Here is a 26,864-nt window from a genome sequence, read left to right on the forward strand (position 1 = left end):
ATTACCTTTGTGCATCCTCTGGGAAGAGAGTTAAAATACAGAAGAGAAAATATGAAATTGCCTATAACAGATTCAGAAAGAGATATCGAGGCAGAATCCCCTTCACAGGATTTTTCCCCCCAGAATGATTTATTTTGATTAGGGAGCTCTTTCATAACCCCAAAAACACACAAAAAAAATCTGGTACTAAGGAAAAGTCACAGCAACCATATTACTCATTTCTGCCTCGCACTCAGAAAAAAACAATGCCAGAGCCCCCAAAGGAGGTACTAACCTTTCTTCTGAGTTGTGCAGCATTTGTTAGCTCCCCATTGTGTGCCACAGCAATCTTCCCATGAAGAGTCTCTACAACAAAAGGCTGACAGTTCTGAAGTTCAGAAATTCCTGAGGTGGAGTACCTCGTGTGCCCAATACCAAGGTTCGAAGGGTACAGCTTCTTCAGGCTGTCTGCACTGAAGACGTGGTTTATAAGACCCATTCCCTTTAGGAAAAAAAAGGAAAAAAATGTTCTGTTGGTTTTATTTTCCTGGTGACTTTGGAAGTTCTTCTTCTGCTTAATGCTGATATAGTACTATTAATGGAACTTTAAGAAAAAGGCAAATAACCTGAAAGATATGGTAAAGAAAGAAGCTGAGTAGATTACAGTGCTGTATCACATCCCTTTAGTGCTGTTTTTAAATAAATCAGTCTACATTTTTGTGCTGAGGATTTTCATGGAACAATCTATTCCCTGACTAAAAATAGATACCTTTAAGGCTGTGGTCATTATGTGTCTTGTAACATTCCCCATGATTCTCACAGCTCAAGAAAGCCTGTGCGACCTTCTCAGGCCTCCATTCTGTCTTAGATTCTGTTTATTGCTACCTATGGGTAAAGTAGTTGCAACTTCCTTAAGTCTCACTAGTGTAAGATTTACTCATCCATCTCCTTGTGGATAGTCTGTAACAGTATTTTTTTTCTTTTTAAGATCAAGAAGAGCATTGATGCTCTTCCAAATCTGCAGAGTTAACAGAGTGCAGGGTGACTTAGGTAAAAAGTTTTTGTGACATCATTAGCATGCTCTGGGTAACTTCTGCGTGTCTGCCACCGTATGCACAGAAACACCTATCAGGACAACTTTGGCAACTTTGTTTTAAGCATACACTCAAGACAGGTAACAAAATGAGCTACTCTGACAAAATCAAAACAGCCCATCAAGCATGTTACTTTTTCTCTAACTACACTGTTTCTTGCCAGAAACTAACTAACAAGAATTTCACTTAAGAACGCAAAACATTTATTTGCATTTTACCTTGTGCACTTTGAATGCCTGGGATGACTCGCCATCACTTGTCACAATTCCAGCGCTCTCCTGGCCCCTATGGACAAAAAAAAATTAACATAAAGCACTGACATGATTAGGAAACACTTTAACATGCAATGGATAGATTTTTTTTTTTTAGTGACATTTTAATTTTGCTGTTTGTTGTTTTCTTTTACAGACTTATAACTGCTGTGTTAATTGCAGGTTTCTTGGCTGTGTTATGCTTTATTTCAAGTCAGTCACATAAGGTTTGTGCCGAAGTCCACTAAATTCTGTGGGAATCTTTCCACCAAAAAGTACTGGCTCAGGCTCCTAATGGACTTCAATTTCAGTACGGGCATAAAGTAAAAACAGATGCTTAATTGGAAAAGCCATTTTTTAAGGCATAATGGTCTAGGAGATAGTACTAGGTCCTATAATGCAATTCTATTTCTGCTTTGGATGGTCAGATGTTATTCAAAACTGATGGTGTTGCTCAGGGGAATGGATTGTCTTTTCTACTGATCACCTATGCAGAAGCTTTTGCATTTTTGCCCTTAGGCTGACAAGCTAGCATTTACACCTCTAAAAAGCATCTGAGTGCATAAACATAATGTTCAGCTTCTGAACTCAGGCAAAACAAGTCTGATATTACTGCAAATGGAAATACTTCTCTTAAGTACATCAGCCTCGGACTGGCAATTGTGCTTTGTCGAGCAGAAGAGCTGATTCAGCTGTAATACATGTGTTTTCCCTGTCCTGCTGCCTGTCTTCCCCAGCCCTTCCCTGTGCTGGGTCCCTTGGGTGTACCCCAGATCCCCTGATGCTGCCCTGCCCAAGGCAGGCAGAACACTGTACACTTGCCCACAGTTTGTAATCCAGTCCTTATCCATTGAAAAGGTCTGCTTTGCAGGCTGGATTTTTTGGGTTTGGTTTTCTTTTTTGTGAATAACAGTGCATCTCTATCTCCCAACAGTGCTCCATTGCCCTTTAAAAGACTTCCTGAAATAAGGCAGTGTTGCCTACAACAAAACTGCTGCTATGTGCCTGCCTGTGCCTGTAATACTCATCAGGACTTTGGTGGACGGGTGAGCTCCTGCCCACTCTAATATATAATAATGTCTGAATAGGAAAGATATTTTTCTTAAAAAGGGAAATACAATTAATGTCCTATTTGTGTACTGGACTGGTTTAACTCAGTTGAAGTCACTTGAATTATTTATTACAAGCAACAATAGAATTGGGCACAAAAATCAATAGAATGGATGCTAATCTACAACTGACATGCTCATTACCAATTTTCTCCAGTTCATAAAGTCCTTTTATTTGTTACTAGTCCCAGTTGGATGTAAAGCAAAAATTTTGAAAAACACTTGCTTACAGAAAGCAAAACAAACCAAACTTCCCACATATCTGAACAAATTTCCCCTGCTAGTGACACAGTTCTTCAAAGAAAATAATCAGAGATGAGGACGTTCTTAAAGCCATTTACTTTAACACAGAAAGTTGTTCTATCCATGAACATGAACACTGGTAGTAAGATTTAAGGGTTGATGCATTGCATTCAGCAACTTATAACTGCAATGTTAATACTGCAGGAAGTTTACATTTCAATACTGTCATGGTCTCTTTAAATAGTAACTAAATCACTAGGAAGAGAGGAGCAGAGATCCCAAGGAAGGCCCTGGTCAAGGAGCTGGATTCCATTTTTCACTTAGCACTGACAAAAGGCATGGGATCTCAGTGCTACTACCACAATGCCTGCACCACTTTACCAGCTGAGCCGGACTTGAAGTATGCCAGCTTTTATTAAAACATCACCAACATATAAAGCGTGTCTCTACGGCCCGCAGTTGAGAGGCAAACAGCGCACAGAGATGTGAAGATGTAGGGCAGGGCGATCCCGAACGCGACCCTTGTGGGGAAGGCCCGGTCCCGCGGCCGTGCCCCTCCGAGCCGGGGCTGCCCGGGCCTCCCGGCAGAGCCCAGGCCACAAGGGGGGTGTGTGTGACGTTGCTTTGTTTTGTTGGGTTTGGTTTTTTTTTAAAGGAACGAAACAGACTCTTTTTGCCTCTCTTCTCACACCCTGGTGCCCCCACTGACTCCCGGAGAGGAGTCACAGCAGTCAGCCCCGGCCCGGCCCGGCCCGGCCCGGCCGAGGTCTCCCCTCCCCGCCGGCGGAGCCGTTTCCCTCGTCCGGCTCCAGCGCCGAGCCTGCTTATTTGGCAGCGTCTCAAGTTACTCCCCTCAGGCAGCTTGAGCCAGTAAAACTAGATCCTTTCATCTCGGCGGAGCTTACTGACAACCAGCCGTCTGGTTTCCTAGGAAACAAAATCTTGGCTAGAAATAGTGAATCATTTCCAGGTCACTTTCAACATGGAGAGTGGAGCAGGGAAGCATTGGACTGAGGAGGAGGTTAAAGCCTTGTTAAGCGTCTGGTCAGAAAAAAATATCAGAAAGCAACTGCACGGCACCCTGAGGAATAAAGGAATATTTATCTACATTGCTAAAAGGTTGCAGGAGTTGGGAGTGTGCAGGGACTGGAAACAGTGCCGTGCAAAGTACAAAAACCTCAAGTACGAATACAGAACGGTTAAATATGCCCACAACTCTGGGGATGTCACTAAAACCATGAAGTTTTTCCATGATCTGGATGCCATATTGCGATATGAGCCTGTCACACAATTAGCAGCAGAAGAAAACGGCAGGTGTTCTGCGACTGAGACGCAGCCGAACACAAGCCCCACAACAGACAGCACGCAAGGTAAAGAAAAATATTTTTGCTTCTATTTTTCTCTCTTTGCTTAAAACTCCAAGGGAACAAAACCGAAGCCCGACTTGGCTGGCGCTGGAGCGGAGGCTGCTCAGCGCCGGCAGCGCTGTTAGAAGTGACTGGATGCACGCCTCGCGCAGGGGAATAAAATGTTAGCACCCACCAGTGTCGAAGTCTGTAAATACAGCGTAATTCCAGCAAAATTACACTAACTGCCTGTATTGCAGCCTCGGTGAGTACTTGCTAGTGTCCAGGCTCCTGCACGGGGTGGAAATGCTAAATTAAAATAAGCTGCTTTCCTTCTCTTTGCCTTTCATTCATAGTACTTTGGAAGCAGATTTTGTAGAGCTCCAGGTCAGATGTAAACATAAAGGAAAAGAAAAGAAAAGAAAAGGTTGAAACTGTCAGGGTGTTGTAAAAATCATTATTTGTTGTGATACAAGTGAAATTTAGGATTTTTATTCTTATTTCTCATATATATATCAGCTTGATATTTAGGTGTGATGACTTAAGGTATTTTATAAGGAGTTTAATAACACATGCGTGATAATCTCTCATTAAAAACTCTAGTTTAGCAGTGAAAGTAAAAATTATCATATTTATCACACTGTTTTGCGGCAGACCAAGTGAATACAGCTGCCTTTATTTTGAAGTGGGTTTTACTAAATTATTTGCATCTCTTGTTTTATTCAACCTTCTCTGCATATGCATTTAAGCTCTGCTTAACATTTCATTAGGGTCAATCTGCTGTTTGACATCACTCAAATCTCCTTGTCACATCCTAAATGTCACTGAAGCACAAGCCCCCAATGATAGTTTTAAGTACCAAAATAAGATGACTAAAAGGAGAAATTAAAAGCTTAATTTGTTCCCAAGGTATGTAGCAATTTACATTAATTTTGTGAATATTTTTTAAAGAAAAACAAGAAACTCAACATTATTGCCAGGGGTCATTGTCAAAGGCATATAACAGAGCTGGACATTGAGTTTGTCCTTGTACCATTCTATGTGTCCCTCTACAATGCTGTTTTTTACAGATCTGAGGAAAAGAAATTGCCATTTTTCATTGTCATTGTTTACCTTAACAAAAAGCTTGACCTTAATTTGTCATCACTATCAGAAAGCCCGTAATCTGTCAAAGTCACTTCAAATTAAAATGGCAATTTTATAATATTGTAATGTGCTCTTTGCACTGTGAATTGCAATCCATTTTTAAATTTAAACTTGCAAAACTGAGGCTTATACAAGCTGATACACTTTGAAGACTACATGAAATCAGAATAGTGTCCTACATCTGAGGATCTGCCATTAGATTATCCTCTGTGTTTTGATGTAGTTTGCACCTGGTAATCCTAATTCTCATCTGCTTTAGACCTCTAGCAAATTTAAATCAGCAAAAGTTAATTTCAACTGTGAATCCCAAACTATAGTGAATCTATAAAAATAATTACCCCTGGGTGAGACATGCCTTGTTTTGAGGCACTAGCACAGTCTGGTTTTAAAGCTGGTATAATTAAATATATCTCTTGATTGCACAAGCACTTCTGTTACTACCTCCAGAAAAATAAAAGCAAACAAGTTTTATGGATAAACAAAAATTAAATGCAGCTAACTGTAATAATGCAACACTAATGCAAAAACTGAAATGCAAAGATTTCTGCAACGACCACAACGGAGCCGCAACGAAAGCACTCTAAGATAGAAATGTGTCCTGCAGCTATGCAGAATGCATGCATACATCCACCACAAGGGGCTGAGGGAACAGCTGTGAGATCATCAACTTTCTTATTTAAGAATGCAAGTCAAGCAACTAACACTGCACTAGAGGCCAGTCCTATTCCACCTGCAGTCAGAGTCCGATGCCTGCCCAGCCCAGTACTTTGAAGAGCACTTGTAAGGCAAAACTGGCATCAGTGGCTCTACAGCTGATGCTCTCAAGTCCTTCTGCAGGGACAGAGCTGCCAGTGTCACTCCCACAGAAGGAAAGGCAATTCCTGGCACAAGCAAAGAGCCCCCTGCTCTTGCCCCAGCAGCGACTGCAGGCCCCCTCCTGGGATTCTCCCTTTCAAACACAGTGTGTTGCAGGAGAGGAGAGAAAAATGGTCCCTCACTTCTTTTAAAAGTGGCAAAGACATCTTGTTTTGAGGGGACTGGAGGAATCAAGGATGTCTAGGCTTACAGCTTTGGTAGCAAGAACAAAATGCTATCAGCAAATTAAAACCTGTGACTAATAATACGCATCCACCATGAACATCTTATTTTATTTTAAGAAATTGGTAGCTATACTGATTTGTCTTTTTAAAAAGCATGACAGGGGACAGGGCATGTTCCCAAATAATTCACTGTATATTTACCATTCTGCTTAGCCTCAGTCTCAATATTCTTATATATGCTTAATGTAAAGATGCAAAGCATGTCTTTACATTATCTCAGCTACTGGGAGATTGCTGGAAAGGGAGAGCAACAGGAAGGGAAGAAAAGAGACTCCTTTTTTTATAGGAATGAATGGTATTTCAATAGTGTTCCCCTGAGTATTTTTCATGCATGGTAGAATCAGTTTTCTTTTGAAAGTGTATTTGAAGAAATTATTACTGAAAATATTAATCAAATCTGAGCAGGACAAACCTGGCAGCAACACATACCAGTTCCCAGCTTGTTCATGAAAAGATAACACTTTATGCATAAGCACATGCAGAAACGTAAGCAGAGACATTCATGCTGCCCTCCCAAAACACATTTCAGAGGCAGAGATGTAGCTTAAATAATCATTAAGAAAGATACAAGTCAAAGTGTTCACTTCTCTTCAAGTACAGTTTGTGTATTATTGCACTAATCAACAACCAAGAAAATCTACGTGAAGTGATGGTGCACCATGAAAAATGGTATCTTACATTAGAGTTCAAATGAATGACCTTGCAATTTTGTTAGTCAAGTTAAATCAAGGATTAAAAAACCAAAATACATTATTTTAAAAAATACTTGCCTAGTAATTTAAGTTATTTACACTTTTTATATTTCTTTCTTTATGTTTAAATATTAAGGCACTGGTCACCTTGCCTGACCTTCACTTTACCTCAGCAAATGCAGAAAGATTATAGCTGAGCAGAAATGCATCAGCAATGACTGGCAGAAAACTCAGCTGCTAAAATGCAGGAAGATCTTTCAGAAATGCTGACATAAAAGTGCCACTTATACATGGTTTTCCACATCTGCACTTTTTAACATGTCATTGACAGTATTTCATACAGTTTTGTTTTTTTTTAACAAGTGTGCAATAATTTTATTGAGTAGGTTTTGTGGTATAGTAGTATGTTTTTGTGGTAACTGTTCTTACTGAAAGAAGTTTCTCTTTTAATATGACAATGTAATTAACCTTGTGCATACCAGTGCCTGTGGCGCACTCAGAAGCCTTCCAGGAGAGAATTTATTCTCCTCTCCCTGGTTTGCTTTGCTGCTCTTAAGCAGCTAAAATGCCAGTCCTGTCGCTGGAGGTGGAGGCATGAGCAGCATCTCCTGCCAGGGAAGCCAGGCAGGCAGCTAGGAGCAGTCAGAGATCAGGCCACTGCATCTATGAGTCACAGTCAGCCTTGCTGAAAGTCAGGAAGATTTAGCATAGTGGTTTCAAACGCAGTTTTCAGACGTCAGGGGTAGGAGAGTGCCTCCTAACCACACCTCATTACTGCTCCCCGTGAGCAACTACCGCAGAGCTGCGGGCTTTGATCTGGGTACCCTGCCCAGTGGAGCTCACAGAAGCTCAGCTCCCGTACAAGGAAGCAACATTTCAAATCTCCTGTCAACGTGGTGTGTAGGAAACAGCACTCTACCACAGGACAACCTACAAGTCTGTACTCTGTGAAAGTCTAGCTGGTTCTGAACCTGATGCACATATGCTGCTTTTTATACTTACATAGCAATTGCTATAACGTTCCCTTTTAAACAAATCTAGAAAAGCTGTGCTGGAAAAAGCTGAACTTAATCCTGTCAGCTACAAATACACCTGCTGTCAAGTCACAACGAATATGGGTTCCTTCCCCATACTGTTAATGAATTCCATTGATTTCCAGAGCTCTTTGCAGAACATCCTGATTTTCTTCATACTCTTCTAGGAATTTATTTTTGTTACATAAATGGATTTGTGATTTTATGACTCTGAGTGCAAAGTCTGCCTTTATTTGTATGTCTCTTACTTTATATTATTATTTACCCCGAATACTGAGTCAGAAGAGTTTATGAGTCACTAAAATCAAGTCAGTTTCAACCAGAATTTTTAAAAGCATTTCAAACAGGCTTCATATGCAAGACATAAAATGATTTGCCTCCTATAACTCATGTCCCCCTTATAGGGACAGCTAAATTAATTTAAAATTTAATTTAACTACAAATTAAGTTTGAGATTTCAAAGTTAAAGATCTTCTCATAGTGTATGGACATTTAAATTTAAACCTCTAATTTAGTCCATACCTATTTTTCATCTAAAAACTTTTTCCTTCCCAGGTGAAATACCAGTTTCTTTAGAAGATGAGGAGGATGCTCCAGGAGATCCAATACTTTTTATATCTCATGCCAGACCAGTTCAACTAGGTATAGTATGATGGTACAGAGATCAAGAACTAAAAAGCAGCATGGGTGTCAGAGCACTTCCTGATAGCTTGAAAACACTGTCATTCTGTTTCTGATCAGTACAGCTTTAATGCAGCCACCCTCTGGCACCATCTCTTGCCAGAGCTAGCACTCAGCAGTGCTGTGCATCACTAGACACTGACCACTGTGTATGATGTAACACCTGCATGACCCCCATTTGCATGCAAAACACATCCCATGCTATAGCTTAATTATGTTAAACTGCATTAACCACAGTAATTTTGTTAAATGCCAGTGGAATGTATGCCAAATTAGAGAGGATACCAATGTCAGCTTGTGGCTTTTCCCTAGCTCATTTTCTTACATCACGGATGCTTAAAGCAGCATGAGTGAGTGGCCTGAGTCAGGAGAGAGATGCAGAGCAATCCAGACTTGCAGAGGTCTCCAGCATAACTTCAAAATCACCTCTCCAAGCAAGGAGTGGTCAGCAATTTTTTAGTCCAACCAACCATAGAACTTATTTGGAAAATGTCCTACTCTAGTAGTTTTGCTCAGCAAAGTTACAAAGCAAGGGCATAAATCTGGCAAGACAGAAAGAGGAAGAGCATCCTAGGTGTGAGCCCCTTCAAGGGGAAGCTACAGGAAACGGAAAAACAAACACATTTTAGGCAGATTTAAGCAACTGATGTGCTGATCCATTGCCTGGATGAACAGCAGTTGTCCTGAATTTCCCATAGAAAGAAATTAAGGAAGAGACCAGAATGTCACATGGAATTTACGCACATATGAAATACTTCATGCATATAAACAAAACATACAGAAAGTATCTAAATCAAATTTTACAGGAATATGTTTTTATTTCTCAGTGCTCAACACACTGCCAAACAGAAAAGTCTTCAATTCTGAGGAAGCTGCTTTCTACAAAGTCAACAAAATAACTTTGATTGCATGGACTCTCAAGTACATACTAGTACTAAAATGCCCTCCCTTAGTACCTCTTCTAATCTGTAAGCTTCAGGCACTATCTTGGAAACCACTGAAAGAAAAATGTTGACCCCTTTGTATCTATAATGCCTAATATTTTGGTTTTATTTCAGCAGATTTCTCAGCTTTGAGGAAGTTTACGAAAAGATTAAATATGGCATAAATGCATCTTTCAGATAAAAAAAAAGTATATCCTGGTTAAACATTTTTTAAAATCAAGTTAGGACTAAAATGCTTTTAAGATATTAGGAAAATTTTTGCAGTGACCATAACAACTTTGTTTCAAAGCAGTACTTGTAGGCAGGATATTTTGAATCAAAATGTTTTTTAAATGGAATGAGAAACAAACAATCCCACCATTCTTCACTCTGCACACAGCAGAATAAGCGAGCAATACACCAAGTCACCAGAACCTGTTTGAACTAATATCCACAACCAAAAGTGAGCTCAGTTGGAAATGAACAGACTAGTGAGAAATACTGGCCTATACAAAGAGTAAAGAAACTTTATTCCTCCCAGATGCCCCTGTGCTCTATGGCTTTGACTGGAAAGTGTAGAGAGTACCTCCTTGCACTCTCTCCTTGTCATCTTACCTAGGCCTTTCCTCTCTGGCCTATCTGATGTTGGCAGTTATCATCTGTGGCAGTCCCTATGGTTTGATTCACCAGTAAATCAGCATTTTCTTTCACTCCCTCAGGAAGAAATGGAGAAAGCATAATTGATGTGCTGCCTGAAAATTACCCTTACCAACTATGACCTGGCTGCTGCAGAGTCCTGGTTAACTTAGGATTATAAGGAAAAAAACCTGTTAGAACAACTTATTGACAACTAGAATGAAGACTAGCAAAGAATGGCTTTATCTAGGACAAGTTTGTCCTAGATAGGTTATTATAAATGTGCTCCACTGAAGTGCACAATCAAGGGTATGATACTATTGCCATCACACACATCTCAGTGGCTATAAAGTATCAAAACCCCATAATCTGGTTTGCTCTTCCAGAAAAAAACACTGACAAAGGCATCACTGCAGTATGACTGTAAAAACCTGTCAGTTACTCTGCATTTTCATGCTGCTTTATTTGATCATGCCCTGGAAATGGTTTTGGGTTTGTTTATTTGGGGTTTTTTAGTTATTTTTGTAAAGCTTTAGAAAATGCATGAGAAATCCCTTTCCAAACTAATCTTTTAACCAAAACAAAGTCTTAAAGCAAATTCATAAATACAAACAAGGAAACATTACAAAAGTAAAATATATAATATTTCAGTGTTTTAAAGTTATTGCACAGGTGGCAGCCTTTACCTTATAATGTTAAAAAATAAAGTAGACTGGAGAAAATGGAAAAATATCTTAGTTATGCAGAATAAGACAACTCACACTGATTTTACTTAAAAAACCCCAAATATTTTTGATTGATCTGCCCTGAGAAAGGAGCAGGTTCTGTGCCATGAGAATTGGGTTTTAGCACACAAATGTTTTACTTAAGCAAGTCTCCATTACTCTGCTCCCCACAACTCGGGTGCTTTGTTAAGAAAGAAGAATCAGATTCTTTAGATCCTTATGCAGGTTAAATCTCTCCATGTGTGTAAAAACTGAAGTATGGCATGAATGCAGAAAGTTAAGTCTGGATGCTAGTGTCAGTGACTTGGGGCCAATTTATTATTGTGCTCATGCAGCACATCCCATCTGCCCAACAGTTCTCTTCTCCTCTCTAATGTCTGAAGGACAAAGCAGCTCATCAGATATTCCCAAAGGTCTTACAGGTAAAAATTTAGTGTATTAGGACACAGAAGAAAGATATGTTCCTCTTAGATTAATTAAATGTGCATGTGCTATCTTAATATCTGTCTTCAAATGAAAGCAAAAATTATATCAGAATTAACAAAAATGCTGACAAATGAATAACAAATAGCTTGATTTTAATGTCACCTCTGCTTCATCTTTCTCTGGAGAAACAGTGTCCTTCATTTCCATTCTCTCTGTCCTTTCCCCACCCCAACCACCCAATGCAGGTAACAAATCTGTGTCTCTCTCCTCCCCCACACAATGCAGGTAATCCAGCATCAGCAGTAGAGGCTTCCAAACCACCGGCTTTCATTCCAACAGTAGCAAATGAAGGAGGAAAACACTGGACTGTTAATGAAGTCAGAGCTTTGATACGCATATGGTCAGACAAAAATATCCAGCAACAACTGGAGGGGACAGTGAGAAATAAAAGAATATTTGAGCAGGTTGCTGCTAGACTGCAAAAGTTTGGAATTGACAGGGACTGGAAGCAGTGCAGGACAAAATACAAAAATCTGAAACATGAATACAAGAGTGTAAAAAGTGCCCAAGACTCAGGGAGTACGAGTAAAAGTATGAAATTTTTTAATGAACTGGATGCTATTCTGGGGCACTGCACGATGGAACAAGCAAGTAAATCAGATAATGATGAAAGTGAGAGGCCTCCAGAATGGACAGAAGCAAAATCAGAAAAGGATTCCATAGGTAAGTACTTCAGCTACCCACATATCATTTAACATTTTTAGTTTTCCAGAACTAGAGAGATCTTAAAAAACCTTGAAAAAGCACAAACAGAGAGATTAACCAATTGGCTGGTGTGAAAAAACACTAAATAGAAATTTACCATTTTGTCCAGTAGTTTTGTATTTTGTTATAAGGTAATATTTCAGATTGAGTGATTTCCCTGTATTTTTTTAATAAAACTGAGAAGCAAAAGGAGGAAAAAAAAGATGAAGACATAGGATAAAATGATACAGTGAGACAATTACAGTCAGAGTCATGTCAGAAGACACTGTTTCCAGTTTAGATAACAGAAATGGATCTGAGATATAGTCAGACTATGTTACTGGAAAAATTAAGACATTGAGCAAAAGAAATCTGTAGTAACAGACATTGGTTAAAAAAATTAACATCTAAATTGTCTTTCTCTTATGGCCCCAAATAGCTCAGTTTGATTGGCCTTTGGAGCAAGACTCCCAAACTGGTGAGACAACAGTGACAACAGCAAAAGGAACAGCACTAAGAATGCTGGCAGAGCCTGCCTTTAGTTTTGGGTGGTTATTGACAATTAATGGTAATGGATGATCAATGCAGAATTAGAGTAGACTGATAAACCTACACTACCCAAAAGTTAAAACAGTTTTATTGGTATGTACAACCAGAAACATACTTGTTGTTGAAGAACAGAATTAAACATTAAACTTTTAGTTGAGGTGAGGGGATGACACTATGTTGGCCAAATGTAAGACCAGAAGTTAGTAAAGTAATGGGAGAAGTCAAGAAAAATATTACACAAAGACAGTCTGGCTGAAAACTGTGAGAACATTTTGGGGCAAGATTCACTTTTCAGCTAGCATTTCTAGATGTTTTGCTAATGCATCTACTTTGCCTGCTGGCATAAAGAGCATCCGAGGCTGGATGGACTTTTTAATTTGATACACCACAGCTGTTCTATTCTTCTATTTCTAAAGTATAGAAATTCAGTGCCATAATTAATTTAGCATTATTTACACAGAAATGCCTGGAGACACAGGTGAAGAGGACTCTTTTAGTAATACATCAGAAGACCTACAGGTTGCAGATACAAAGAAAGTTTCTAATTCAGGTAATCCAAAAGTCTTCTACTTAATATAAATAATTTAATTTTATAAATAATTTAAATTTTGTAAATTAAAATTAATTTCTAAAATAAGCCCAAATTGTAATTAGAAAATTCAGAGACCTAAAAAACTTAAAAGCAAGAGATAACCTCATAGAGATAACCCTCACGTACTTATGTACACATTTACAATGTCCCGTTAAATTTGATAAAATCAGTCCCTGTTAATAATCATTTCAAAGACTTGTGATGCAGAATGTAGAGAAGATACTACTGGTTTAAGCAAGTTGAGTACAATGTCCTACTGCATGTACATTTACTTAAACTATTTATTCCCAAGAATTAGAATTGTTCAGTCTCCTGTGCATGAACTAATACATCATCTTTTTTTCACAATACATAATCAGGATACAATTGTGTAAATGCTCATGTCAGGGGATGAAAACTTCATTAAGGAGTCTCACTGAATATGAAGGTCATATGCTCTGTTCTTTACAAAGAAAGATTATGGTTTACATCTGAAAACAAATTTCAGGGGAAGCAGAAATTTAACATTCAGCTGGAGACACATGAAAGTCTCTCAGGCTGACAGGTTTTATTGTCCACAACAGAGCACCTCATGTTCTCTTTCAGTAGTGTGAGGCAGAATATGGGCTAAATTAAGCATTAAGGAGTAGTCTTACGGAATTTTAAAATGGACTAATGTAAACCTGAAAGATTTTAATATCAAATAAAAAATCTTCTGACAGATGATGTTACTGTAAATACTACTCCAGAGAGTCGGGCAGCTCTGCATATACCGAAAGAAACAAATATACCAAGTAAGTAAAGAGATGGTTGTAATTTAAGGTATACCAGACATTAGCATTTTTGGTTTTTTTCATTCAATAGCAATTACATTATTAAATTTAAATTTACTAATAAACCCCCCCCCAACATTTTACCAGCTCACCATGGGCACTATGGGCACTTGATGCATTCCATGGACAAAAACAGGTTGTCATGAAAAGTGCATTGCCTATAAAACAGGTTGTCATGAAAAGTGCATTGCCTATAGGGACCTCATTTTCAGAGAGACAAATATGAAAGAAATAAACAGCATTTTGTGGGATCCAGCTAAGACTGCTTAAAAAATTATTTAATTAAATTTCTCCCCATTGATAAGTAAAATTACTACATACATATGGACAGTAGTAAGACACTGTAATAATGCAAGGATTCAGCAGTGCTCCTTAACTGTCATCTAGCAGTTTTCAACTGCCGGGTGCTACATAAAATTGTGACTTCTTGGACCTCACTCTTCCAAATAAGCTATGTAAAATGAAGTTAGATGAGTATTTCTAGTAAAGTTCTGAGTACACATTTCTGTCATTTAAGATAGGTGTAGGTGTAAAGATATCTGTAGTTTACCTTGGTTACCATCTCCCTTTTCAAATGTGTATTGGTTGCCATCTCCCTTTTCAAATACGTGTTTAATTTCATAGTTTCTTTGTTTCTGGGTAATTGTAAATGCAGTATGATTTTGTGGGGAAATATCAAAACAGAGTGGTTCAAAAGTGTCTGTGGCTCAGCAGATCCACTCTTAAGACTATTTTCCAAACTTCTCTGGGGGAAAAATGTAAAACCACACTCCAAGACAAAACCAACAAACAAGTTGAGTTTGCAAAATTCTTTTTCTTATTCCAAAACAAACAATACACACTCAAATAATTCTTTGCAGGTGGAAAAATACACCTAGCTGGTAATTTTATTAATGGTGACATAAAGAGGTATTGCATAAAGCAGAGAAAAGATGTACACTTCTTATGTTACAATATCACAGAGACCCTTTGTTTTAATTGTAGTACATGCCTTTCCTAGACAGTCCAAGTAATTTTGAAGTAAGAAACTGGTAAGTAAAGAGATTCTATGTAGCTCTGTACTCATAAATATACATGCTGATAAATAGTGAAAAGGCATCAATACATTACATTGGTTGTTTGATATGAGTGATGTCTCACAATCATTGGCATTTAGGATGTGACTTTTTTTAAATGCTTCTGCATATTCAACAGAACTTTTGTAGAAAAGTGTTTCTCAACAGGCATGGAATTATTACATTTATAGGTATTTATGTGCCTTGAAAAAAAATTGTAGAAAACCCCAATTTGGCACAAATGAGAATTTAAAAATTCTGTTAAACTCATATTTGGGTATCTCCCTTATCAGTTAAGGTACTCTGCAACCAGAGCTGTATACGCACTTGCTCATATACATGCACATATATATGAGTTAGCCTGGGCAGGCATTGCTTTCTGGCAACTGCAGTTGTGTGAATGCACAGAAGACGCATGAGCTGCTTCAGAGTGCACGTGCTTCTCATGAGCTTACACGTGAATCTGATTTTGGAGCCACAGTAACACTGTCACCACTGCCAGTCTTTATAAACAGCCCATTTGGGTTTGCCAGACTCTAGTTAGAAAAATACTAAGGTGGTGTTAGTCAAAAGACAAATACACCAATTTCAGGAGAAGAACTAGTTATTTGATGTACCATGGTATTGTCTCCTCTGCCCATATGAATTTGTTACTCAAAGAGCAGCAAATGCCCACCTGAGAAGGAGAAGAGAAATGTAAATAAACCCTCACAGCTCCTTGCACAGCCTGTCCTAGTTCCTGACTAGTTGCTGTCAGCACTGCCCAGCTGGGGGAGCAGAAGGACCACAACAATCCCCAGCCCGTGGGTTTTCAGCTAAAGTGTCCTGTGATAGGCTGGGAACACTGCAGGTTGCTCTCTCTTTTGGCAAAACATACCCCACATTGAATCGATCTGCAAATAAAACCTTATTTAGTAATTTTCACTGACGTTTTCAATTTCGTGGCATCCCTTTTAGTTGTTATAAAAGCAACAAATCTGTTCAGAAGAGTCAATTACTTCAGTCTATGCAGTTTGTCAATCCAAACTCCATCTACATTCCACGAGTGTCAGACTTAGCAGAAGGACCACAGAGTGTATGTACAGATGTTTGATTAAATTTGAAGTGCTAGGGAACAACAGTGGAGATGAAAACAGGTTTCTAAGAAATGCCAGTAGCCTGATATTCTTAAAAATACCTACTGCAAGTATTTTATGTCAAACAAATTCCTTTCCTTGTCTTTATTTTCTTAGGATTTTTGATACCCCCTGCACTTTACTATATGTCCCTCTCAGAACAAATTTTAATTAGTGAAACTTCCAAGATACATTCCTAAGCAAGGGCTTTTTAAAAACCTGTTGTTTAAAGTTAAGATCTTAAGTTGGTACATACTCAGGCACTTAACATTGGCTTGAACACTTGCTGCTGTGTGCAAGGAATTTTAAAATGTACAGATATAAAGTCAAAAGATAATGTTTACATACATATGCCCCAGACTAGTGTTTCAGAGAAGTGCAAACCCCAAAGTTCTTGATTATTCACTGCCTTAGCTGGGCATATTTGGGCTGCAGACATAAACTCTTAACTGAGCACCCACAGTTTTCTGTATCCACTCTCATAGATTTGTATGACAGAGCAGCAACTTTGCAAGTTGTTGGATCGTAAACATAAGCACACACTGAAAATTTTCCCTAGTTTTAACATATCCCAATTCCCTTTTATACTGCTCAAGACACACATGAGAGTAAGGATTAGGAGACAAATTACTAATCTTGCCTCATGAGCCAGAAAACAAGATAATTAGTGATGCTGACAGAGTGCCAAAAGAGAACAGAGCTTGTATCAGTCTGAGAGGGTGAAAGGAAAGACTGTGACAGCATTGCTCGGGTGGCCTTGTGAGCAGTGCTTCAAACACAAAGTAGAGATTAAGCATATTTGCTGGCAACTGTCTATAGCTTCACTAACAATTCAGATGGAGCCACTGTGTTTTATCCATGCCAAAAACTGTTGATGGCTTGTTCTCTTTGGCTCAGTCTTACTCCTCTTGTGCCCTCCCTCCAAAACTCTGAAAGGTGCCTTAGAAAAAAAAAAAAAGGCAGGCTCCCTACCCACATTCTTGGCTCACACAAAAAAAAAAAAGCACATGATGCCAGTCACATCATAAAGAACATCTGATGCAAACCAAGCTGTATTGCTGTATTGATCTGGGGGTAATTTTTAATAAAATGGCTCTAGATTAAACTTTATTGCTCAATGTTTAGGGGCAATATTCTTGAATGGACTGAGGGACTAAAAACAGGCTGGGAGCCAGAAAACTGCTGTCATTGATCCGTGATGTGGCCTTCACCGTTTAATCTCTGTAGAGCAGTGTCCTCACCGGGAGGCGAGGATCAGCAAGACCAATTGCATCATCCACCTGCCCAAACCTCTGTCCTAGGGCAGAGGGGTGGAATTTTCCCTTAACACCAGTGGGCCAATGGCAGAGGAGTGGAGATCTCCTCCCCATGGAGGGGAGCCCAGGGACACCTCTGTCACCCAGCTGTATGATGTAAACCCCTGCAAGCTGCAGCAGCAGAGATGCTCTCAGGACAGGCTTTAGTACATTGTCTCCATCTGGCAGGCAGCCTTACAGATCAATTGACTAAGCACAGCACTCTGATGTGTCAGGGTCCCTTGCTCCTTTTTTGAGCTAATTCAAACACTCTTGGCATCAGTCACTTGGGATCTTTCAATAATTTCAGTATATATTACACCCTTTATGCAAGTCACTGTCTTGCCTGTTCTGCTTCACGAACATTTGTCAGTAACTAGATATCTTACACAACAGTGAACCATTCTACAAATTCTGATCCAGGTTAAAATAACTTAAGAGTTTGCACACGTAACCCATAAACTTATATACTGCAGCTGTTATGTGATGTTCTGGATTTACTTTATAAGCAGGTACACTCTGTTCTTAAGCCTATTACTGCAGATAAATGGCAGCTTTAATGTATTAAGGGAGGAAATCTTTAACAGTAGTTATCAGGAGCATTCTGAGTAGTTGATTGTCAAGACATCACTCAAGATGTGTTTAGTTAATAAGATCTGTAAATGATTATTTTTTACAGAAATCGTTGACGATGAGGGGGACTTAGCAAACTCCACCCGAGCAGCTCTGGAAGCTACACAAATAAAGAAGGAGACAATTGATATAGGTAGGTCAGGACTTTGTCATTATAGTTTTAATAGGACATTCTACTTCACTGGGCATTGCAGTTTTCAAAGGTTCATATGTTATTCCAGCAAATTATACTTGTTCTACTTCTAGGTTATGATAAATTATATGTTTTGTTTGATTTCATAGTGCAGAAATGTATGAACACTTATTTCTCCTTCCCATAATTATAACAAAATCTTATTTTCCCAGACAACCTGTTCCTTTTTATGATGAGTATGATTAGTCTACAATTGATTGTGACACAAATATGATTTCTCTTACACAGTTACTAGAGAGGATAAAATGGAAAGGTAAATGGCTGTCTCAGAAACTCAGAACATTTTATACATTGTCTGTATTTTCAAACTACTTCATGCATTTAGTATCAGATGATTTACTATCAAGCAATTTCCATATATATATTCTGAACTATTTTAAATATAAAACTGAAATCAGCACCTCAGCAATATGTAGAAGTCATATATTCAATGATAAGTGATCAGGAGAAGATTTGTTTTGTTTAAAATGTTAAAATTTAACAATAGAACACAGTAGGGATGTTAAAATTCTGGAATAAATGAGCATAAAACCATAGATGATCATGAAAAAGACATCAGAGGAAATAATGATGGCATTGAAATATAGTGACCTGACATCCTGGATCAAAATATTTGTTACAGTAATGCTGTTTGTATGCAGAATTTAATAGAAAAAAAGAATCCATTTTAGTGATTGTGTGAACAGCAATTCTTTGGCCTTTGACACTGCAAGTTTCTACCATAAGAATATTTCTATTGTATGCATCAGGCATATTCCAGGCAAGAGCTTCCTTTTCAGCAATTACGTTATCTGTAGTTTGGATGTTGAGACATCCTATGCTAGACACCCTTTACAACTGTTTGCATTGGCTGATCTTGATCGTGAAAGACAACTTTAGTGACTGTGACACTGAGGACAACAGCAGAGCAATGCCATCATAACAATTACACACAGGAACACAAGTGACACTGAGGATAAAGTAAATCTGTGACCCTGAAAGTTGAGACATAGTGAGGTCACATGAATGCAAAGTGAAGAATAAAATGTCATGCAGCTCAACTGACTGCCTTATACACACAAACTCCCTATCATGTAAAATCCAATTGAACACAGTGATCATGCAAGTCAGCACTACACAAGTGCCACTGTCAAAGATAGGAAGAGATCAGAGAGCCAGTATGGTTGAGAGAATGAGCACAGAAATGGAAGCCATGGAGAGGTTGGTTAATGGTTTGGAAAAAAAAAGGAATCTCTCAGGAGCCTAGGAGTAGACCTACAGCTCTGCTTTAGCTCATTTCCAACAGCTGCAAGTGTTAAGGAAGATGCAAGAATTTTCTCAAGAGTTATAGGGTGCCTGTTTATGAGAAAACCCACTTTTTTCTAGTATCCCAAGTAAATCACATACACATGCTGATGAGAGTATGATTTCCAAGTTTTCCACAGGCACAAAATATATTCTTGCACACGACTTATGAAAAACAAGTGTTTGCCAAATGACTGAAGAGAAAACAAGTTAGAGAGCAAATATGGATTCCAAGTTATTAGTTTGTGCATATATTGGCAAGCACCATTATAGAAAGCACATCAAATGAACATGCTTATTTACAAAGAATCTTTATTTCTGATAGAGCCTAAGGAAGCACTCAGCTGTTCAAAACTTAAAAGGAATATTTATTTCTACCTTTCACCAAAACCAGCATTGAACATTAGTCTATGACATCCCCTAGCAAACAATGATAACTAATCTTTCTCTTCCTCCCAACCCAAAAAGTAAGTCCACACAAAAGCAAACTTTCAGCCTCAGAGTAGTCCAAGCATGAGAAGATGAACACAGAATCAGCAAAGCTGGGTTTTGATGTTCATAGACAATTTAAGTAATTTTTCAGTAGGCAACAATGAGGTTGCAAATAAAAAGAGACTTCAGGGCATTGGAACAACTGGTTAAATATCAAGAGCACAAGTAGTCTTCTCTTCTTCCAGTTGAAAAGAATGATGTGGGAAGAAACTAGGAAGAGCCAGCAGATCAGTATCTGGCTCCAAGCTTGGTGACACTGGGAAAATACTGGAATTTTTAATCATGGTTCTTTGACACCAGACTTCCACCTGTCTCAAAGGGGGGAAAAGGATCTTAGCACAGAAGTTAGCAGAACTCATTGAAAGAGCTTTATACTAAATTTGCAGGTGGGAAGAGATAAAACCAGACTTACTAGAGAACCTGGGGGCAACATGCCAATGTTTAGAGGGGTGATGTTCTAGAGAGGTCCTTTCATCTGCTGTCTTAGTAGTCAGGGAATGGAGATCAGCAAAGACATACAGGAGTTACTGATGTGTTAGAAACCACAGAAGCACCTGAGAATGACCGTGTAGAAATTAGAGCTTTTCACCCCCAAAAGATGGTGGGGCCAAAAGCCCAGCTGTGGTGCATCCACACCAGTGCAGACAACATGGGCAACAAACAGGATAAGCTGGAAGCCATTGTGTAGCAGGAAAACTATATCATAGTTTCCATCTTGAGGAATAACAGAGGGATAACTTGCACAGCTGGCATGCTGCAATGGACGGCTACAAAATTTGCAGAAGGAACAGGCAAGGAAGGAGAGATGTTAGGTACTCTGTATGTTAGAGAGTGTTTTGATTGTCTAGAGCTCATGATGGTGACAACAGTGTTGAGGACGCATGGGTAAGAATCAGGAGAAGGCAACAAGGCAGGTATCCTGGTGGGAGTCTGTGTTTGACCACCCAGCCAGGGCAGAGAGGCAGCTGAAATATTTCATAAGCAGCTGGGAGAAGTCTCACAGTTGCTGGCCCCTGGGGGGGACTTCAGCTGGCCAGATGTCTGCTGGAAATACAACACAGCAAAGGACACAGCCTAGGAAGGTTCCTGGAGTGTGTGGCTGACAGCTGCCTGACACAGCTGGTGAAGGAGCCAGCTAGGGAAGGTACCCACTGGACATGGCGTTTGTGAATAGAGAACTGGTAGTGGCTGGAAGGTCTTGGGCACAGCAGTCACAAAATGGCAGTTTTTTTCAGTTCTTGGTGAAGTAAGGAGGGAGCTTAGCAGAACTGTCACCTTGGACTTGAGCAGTGGTGGAGTCACTGTCCCTGGAGGGATTTAAATGACATGTAGATGTGGCACTTAGGGACACGGTTTACTGGTGGACTTGGCAATGTTAAGTCCATCCTAAATGATTAGTGCTTCCATCCTAAATGATTCCATGATTCTGTGATTCTTCAAGTCTATAACTAATGAGTTAGACTGAGGGCTTAGGATTAAGGTGGAAAGAGGAGTTTTCTACAGAGGATGACAATAATACTAGCAATTTATTTGTCTAAATCCAAGTCTATTTAAAACTGTGTGTTTCTATAGATGATGATTCTATAAGCACTACCTCAGAAGACAGATCTTGTACACCAGTAGCAAAACAGATGGTTGGGACAGGTGAGTATTAATTTTCATGCATTTATTATGAAATAAATCACATTGTATTTTCAGTACCAAAGCTGGAGCAATCAGATCTCTACTGTAAACACAGCTCTACTTTTCTGCTCCTGATTCCATTCTAGATTCATTAGTAAACTTAAAAATTAGTTTCATACATCATTTCCTTTCGTGAGAAAAATTTGTATTAATACTGTAGTTGAACTTTCCCTTCTATACATAATCTAATGAGCTCCATCTGCCTACTTCTGACTATTTTCAAGTCTGAAGATTTTTTTTCTTTTGTTGAATCCCAAGTACCTTTTCATTTGTACATTGCCATTTTAATTTGAAACCATACTTCTCACCAATGCTGAGATCTTTAAAGCTCCATGATTACTGCTTTTCTACATGTAACACTTGGATACATCCATCTTTAAATTCACAACAACAGTGGCACAATTATAGCAACAAAATGTTGAATTTTAGATGCCTTGGACAAACAAGAGATTCCACTCGCTACATATTTTGCATACTTAAGAGAAAACAATTTTGTATGGATACTAAAATTATAAAATATTAAAAAATATAAAGATATAAAATATATAAAAGATTAAAATATATAAAACATTAATCACTAATCAGTTGCTATTATGCTTTCATACATGTATATTTAGCATCCATTTATAGCATTTACAGTTAGGGTTTTTCTATTTATATTTTCAGACAATCACATTCCCTTGGAAGAAGCACAAAATCACTTTAAAGTTATTACAGTTAATGATACAGGAGCAGGAAAACACTGGAGTGATAATGAAGTTAGGGCTCTGATAAACATATGGTCAGATGAAAAGATACAACAAATGCTTGAAGGGGCCACAAGAAATAAAGAAATATTTGAGGAAATTGCCAGAAGATTAATGAAACGTGGTATAGACAGAGACTGGAAACAATGTCGCACAAAGTACAAGAACCTAAAATACGAATACCGTGCACTGCAGAAGGAAAATGAGCACCTTGGAAATCCCAGGAGAAAAATGAGATTTTATGATGAAGTTGACTGTATCTTAAGAAGGCAGCCTCTGGGAACCTCAGGCTGGGGATGTGAAAGCTCCAGTCTCCTATCAGGTATTAAAAACTTCAGTGATGAGTTAAAGTGCTTCAAGTGAACTTTTAAAGTCACCTGTTTGAGCCATACTGTAGGTGTGAAATGTGTGGCCAGAAATGGGGAGGGAAAATAACTGGGGAAGCTGTATCTGCATGGTCACATAGTGAACACTCAGGAAACTCAAGTGGTCTATGGAGACACGTAAAAGTGAGAATATTAACAAAAAGTGAAAGCATTGAAGTGTTGAGTGTTATAGGAGAATCTGTTTTTGAAAGCCTAAGTGACATACAGCGAAATGGTGCTAGAACACATGTCAGGTTTTAGAGGTCATACATCAGGCATGTAAAGTCTGATGGATAGAGAGCTGCAAGCTCATACTGTTTGGAACTGCAGAAATCAGTAGCAACCAAGCCAAGTGCAAGGACTCCAAAAACCCCAAAGTATATTAATTCAATACACACCACAGTCGAGAGAGAGGAAAATCCAGGACAGTAATGTTTATCTGAGCACTTGTAATAATTGTATTAATTTTGCAAAAGCAGATTCAGTTTTCACAATAGAGTTTGCCTCTATCTTCATATCAAAACCCCTGTGATCTAGGAACCACAGAGCTAATCCTGTGTCTGCTGTAAGGGTTCTTGTGACTGGCCAACTGCTTCAGACCTCAGGGGTACCTACTCCTGCTCCAGGCAGATTAAGTGCTCTCATAGAAGTAACTGAACCTCTGCAACTTAGGGTTCAGTGACTTAAGGTAAAGCAGAACCAGTTGTGATTGTTCTCAATGTGTTAAATCATTTGCAACAGCACAAATGTTAGTAGAGGACTTGAGCCATTTCTGCAGCAAAGGCCAGGTGGACGGCTTGAGCAGAACCAGCCTTAAGCCAGCTGTGCTCAGTCATGAATCGGAGCCCTAATGTCCAAGGGCACCACTCAGTAGTGCATTAGCTGCAGCTGGAATGACAGCCATAGAGCTGTGGGATGACAGTTCTCCCCTGCCTCAGTCTTGTACTAGATCATATTCTCCAGACACGTATTTTCTTCCAAATACAGAAACTGAGTGTATTACTGTTCGTTTCTACTCTCCATGAATGGCATATGTCAACACCAAGAATGTTGTCAACACCAACAACCAAACTGGCTGTTTTACATTTTAGCATGCTGGAAAAGGACTGTATAATCTGTGAATGCTAATGCAGTGGCCAGTAAAACAATAACCTTTGAGAAAGAAGTTTCAGTTATTAATCTGTTTGAGGCATCTGTCAAATAAATGTGTCTTGTCCTAGGGTATTTGCTTTTGTAGTATAAAACCTTTAGGTGTGTGACTGACTGTGCCTTGAGAATCTCAACAAAAGACTTAGTCACCTTGTTCTTCTCTTCTAAGTTTCAGTGGGAGATGCTACAGCAAACACAGGATCTTTGAGTACCAAAAGAAAAACATGGAATGATGGTAAGACTCCCTGACTTTTAAAAGCATCTATACCCTGCTTAATTGGATGCCATATTCTTATATCCAGTATTCAAACAGTTAAAAAACCATAATCCTAGAACTTAACACCAAGCTCCAAACCAACATTCTCCTCTCACCCACAACAACTGGCAAAAGAAGAGTTCTGACAGAAATGCAGGCCTAAGGAAAATTGCAATTTATTCATTTCAGTCCTCATCCCTGGTATAAATGAGGTAAACATCAGGAAAAACTTACTTGATTTATAAGAATCATATGCAAAGAAAATATAGTATTTAAAAAACAAGATGTCTCAATTTTGTTGCTTAAGGGAAAGTAGGGACAGGCAGTCATGGGTGTGATTTTCTCATATTATACTACTGTGTCTGTAAACATGTCTAATGTTTTGCACACAAGAAAACAGGTTAAGACAGCTGTGTCAAAGGCAAGATAGAATAGAGAATTATGGAGAGAGAAAAATGATGAGAAGGATAGAAATATGTGGCATGTGATCTGATATGGGGAAAGTCAGCGGCTTATTTTTCTTCCTGCAAAACTGACAGGCCCTAAATAAAATCAAACAATGAGAAACAAAAAACTTAGTTTTAAGGAGCTCACCACTATTTTTAATACTAAAATGATATCTACAGACAGATGAAAAGAAATGATCTGAACATTACATTTTTTTAATTCAACTCGTTTAGTTTACCACCACAAACTGCACTAACTCTGTATTTAATCACTCTGTGTGATTGAATAGACTTTCATTTATTGTCCATTATGTAAGTACCTCTTGGAGAGGGCTGTAGCTAGGCAAAACTGAAAGTGTGAGATATAAGTGATTTTTTACAGGGGCTGCTGCATTCCTACTCTCCATTATACAATGATCCCTTATACAACACCAGGCAATGCCTGCCAAAAGAGCAGATCAGAAGAACGGCTTTAGGAAAATCCAGCATGCGCTAAACTTCAGTGTCAGCAGTTCATTGACTTGTGCACTCTAACCACGTACTTTGCTTTTGTCCACAGAGGTGTCACCTGTTCCACTTAAGAAAAGTGCTTCTGAAAACACCATACTCCACTTCCAAAAACTATTAACAGAGAGAGTGCACACAGTAACAGAAGGCAAAAAGTTACTGTTTGAAAGGCTTTGTAAGCAGGAAGAAATGCAAGACCTCAACAGAACACAGGTGTATACTGATCCATCAGCCACACAACAGGTTGGTTTCACGAACTTTCTAATAGATTCTGTCAGGTAGTATGAAATGAGATACTTATGAGTGTAGGTTACTCAGATAAGTACATGCTTGCTTCCCTTTAATATAGTCACCTTCAGTCATTTACACTAAAACAAGGTGTGAGTTTCCATCATACTCCTTTACTATGAGCTTTTAGTGGTGATGTCAGTTAGTCAAATAAAAATTTTGACCTCTGCCTATATATCTTGGTTCACCTACATGCCACAATTAACAGCCTTAAATGGAAGAAAATAATACTTTAACTCATCAAAGAAAACATGTACAGTTGAAATTGCATCCCATCATTTCCAATTACCATGGTCTTCCTAACAAGTTAGTCCTCTGCAATTAACCAAACAGTCGAAGCAAGAGGAGAACTTTTTGGTTAGGCAGGGCTGATGGGGAAAATACAACTCTTAATTCCTTAACCAGCATTTCCCTGGGTCTGGTACTGGGCAATTTACTTGGCAAGTGGTTGTTATGTCCAGTAACCCACAGAAAACATGAAAACAGTGCAGGGAACAATGACATGCATAACATGCTAATAGACAAATGCCATATCATAACTGTTTTTCTGCAAAATCCTAGTAGCCACTACTTCATTTTGTGGTTGTGTAAGTACTTTATGGTCTGTATTACATTTGCAGGGTTTTTCTTTCAGTGCAAAACAACTTTCTGGATCTCAGTCATGTTTGGGCATAGATCTACACAGCCCGGCCAAAGCCAGGTCAGTTCTGGGCACATACAAAGGCACAACTCAAGTCAAACAGTCAAGTCCTTATTGCAGCAGCAACAGCCACACACAGAGGCCAAAATTCCATCCAAGTCTCTCTTCATAAAACTTTACATAAAAATATTACCAGATATAATACATTATTTCCTGTTCTAAGCTTAATTATTGCCTAGTCAATTCTTTTATGAGAGACATTATGAAGGCAAATACTTTCCACCAAGGTGGATTTAATCTGCCATTTGACCACCATTTTTAAAACAATTTTGAGAAGTCAGGAGAGAGATCCCTAGAAAATATAAGTTTTATGATAATGTTAATTTATACAGTGACATGGATACACAGTTTTTTCAGTGTATGCTTATCTACCACTTTTCACTTTTTACACTGATTTCTCATTATAAACCTTTTTTGGTTTGTAATACTGTCACCAAAACTATAATTTCCAACAATCATTGGTTTAAAAATCTTTCTTCTCTGTTTCTTTACAATGGATTGGTTCAAAGGTACATCCTTGAACTTGCATTGTATTACTTGCATTCAGAAGTGTTGTCTTTGGAAGGAAGACAAGG

The 26,864-nt window shown here is 38.7% G+C and overlaps 2 protein-coding genes across 3 annotated transcripts in view; one reads left to right on the plus strand and one right to left on the minus strand.

Annotated features, from left to right (window-relative positions):
- PPAT (phosphoribosyl pyrophosphate amidotransferase) overlaps nucleotides 1-26,864 on the minus strand; it is a 42,399-nt gene that overhangs the window by 7,686 nt on the left and 7,849 nt on the right. The window contains exons 1-3 of one of the 2 annotated variants that reach the window (XM_084205027.1): nucleotides 3,156-3,211; nucleotides 1,292-1,358; nucleotides 275-481 (exon numbers count right to left, since the gene is read on the minus strand). In XM_084205027.1, coding sequence (XP_084061153.1) covers nucleotides 275-478 — 204 coding nt within the window. In that variant the 5' untranslated portion in view covers nucleotides 479-481; nucleotides 1,292-1,358; nucleotides 3,156-3,211. Of the gene's footprint in view, nucleotides 1-274; nucleotides 482-1,291; nucleotides 1,359-3,155; nucleotides 3,212-26,864 lie in introns of those variants that run through there. The other variant, XM_084205026.1, reaches the window with a different exon arrangement.
- LOC311153315 (uncharacterized protein) overlaps nucleotides 3,659-26,864 on the plus strand; it is a gene marked incomplete at both ends in the record, with an annotated part of 30,689 nt that continues 7,483 nt past the window's right edge. Inside the window, 9 exons of the mRNA XM_084205089.1 lie at nucleotides 3,659-4,046; nucleotides 8,550-8,636; nucleotides 11,671-12,108; nucleotides 13,139-13,228; nucleotides 18,227-18,313; nucleotides 21,722-21,793; nucleotides 22,499-22,900; nucleotides 24,262-24,327; nucleotides 25,354-25,544. Of these exons, the coding sequence (XP_084061215.1) occupies nucleotides 3,659-4,046; nucleotides 8,550-8,636; nucleotides 11,671-12,108; nucleotides 13,139-13,228; nucleotides 18,227-18,313; nucleotides 21,722-21,793; nucleotides 22,499-22,900; nucleotides 24,262-24,327; nucleotides 25,354-25,544 (1,821 nt within the window). The remainder of the gene's footprint in view (nucleotides 4,047-8,549; nucleotides 8,637-11,670; nucleotides 12,109-13,138; nucleotides 13,229-18,226; nucleotides 18,314-21,721; nucleotides 21,794-22,498; nucleotides 22,901-24,261; nucleotides 24,328-25,353; nucleotides 25,545-26,864) is intronic.

Source organism: Fringilla coelebs, assembly GCF_963513975.1.
Source record: "Fringilla coelebs genome assembly, chromosome: 4".
NCBI classification, from domain to species: domain Eukaryota; kingdom Metazoa; phylum Chordata; class Aves; order Passeriformes; family Fringillidae; genus Fringilla; species Fringilla coelebs.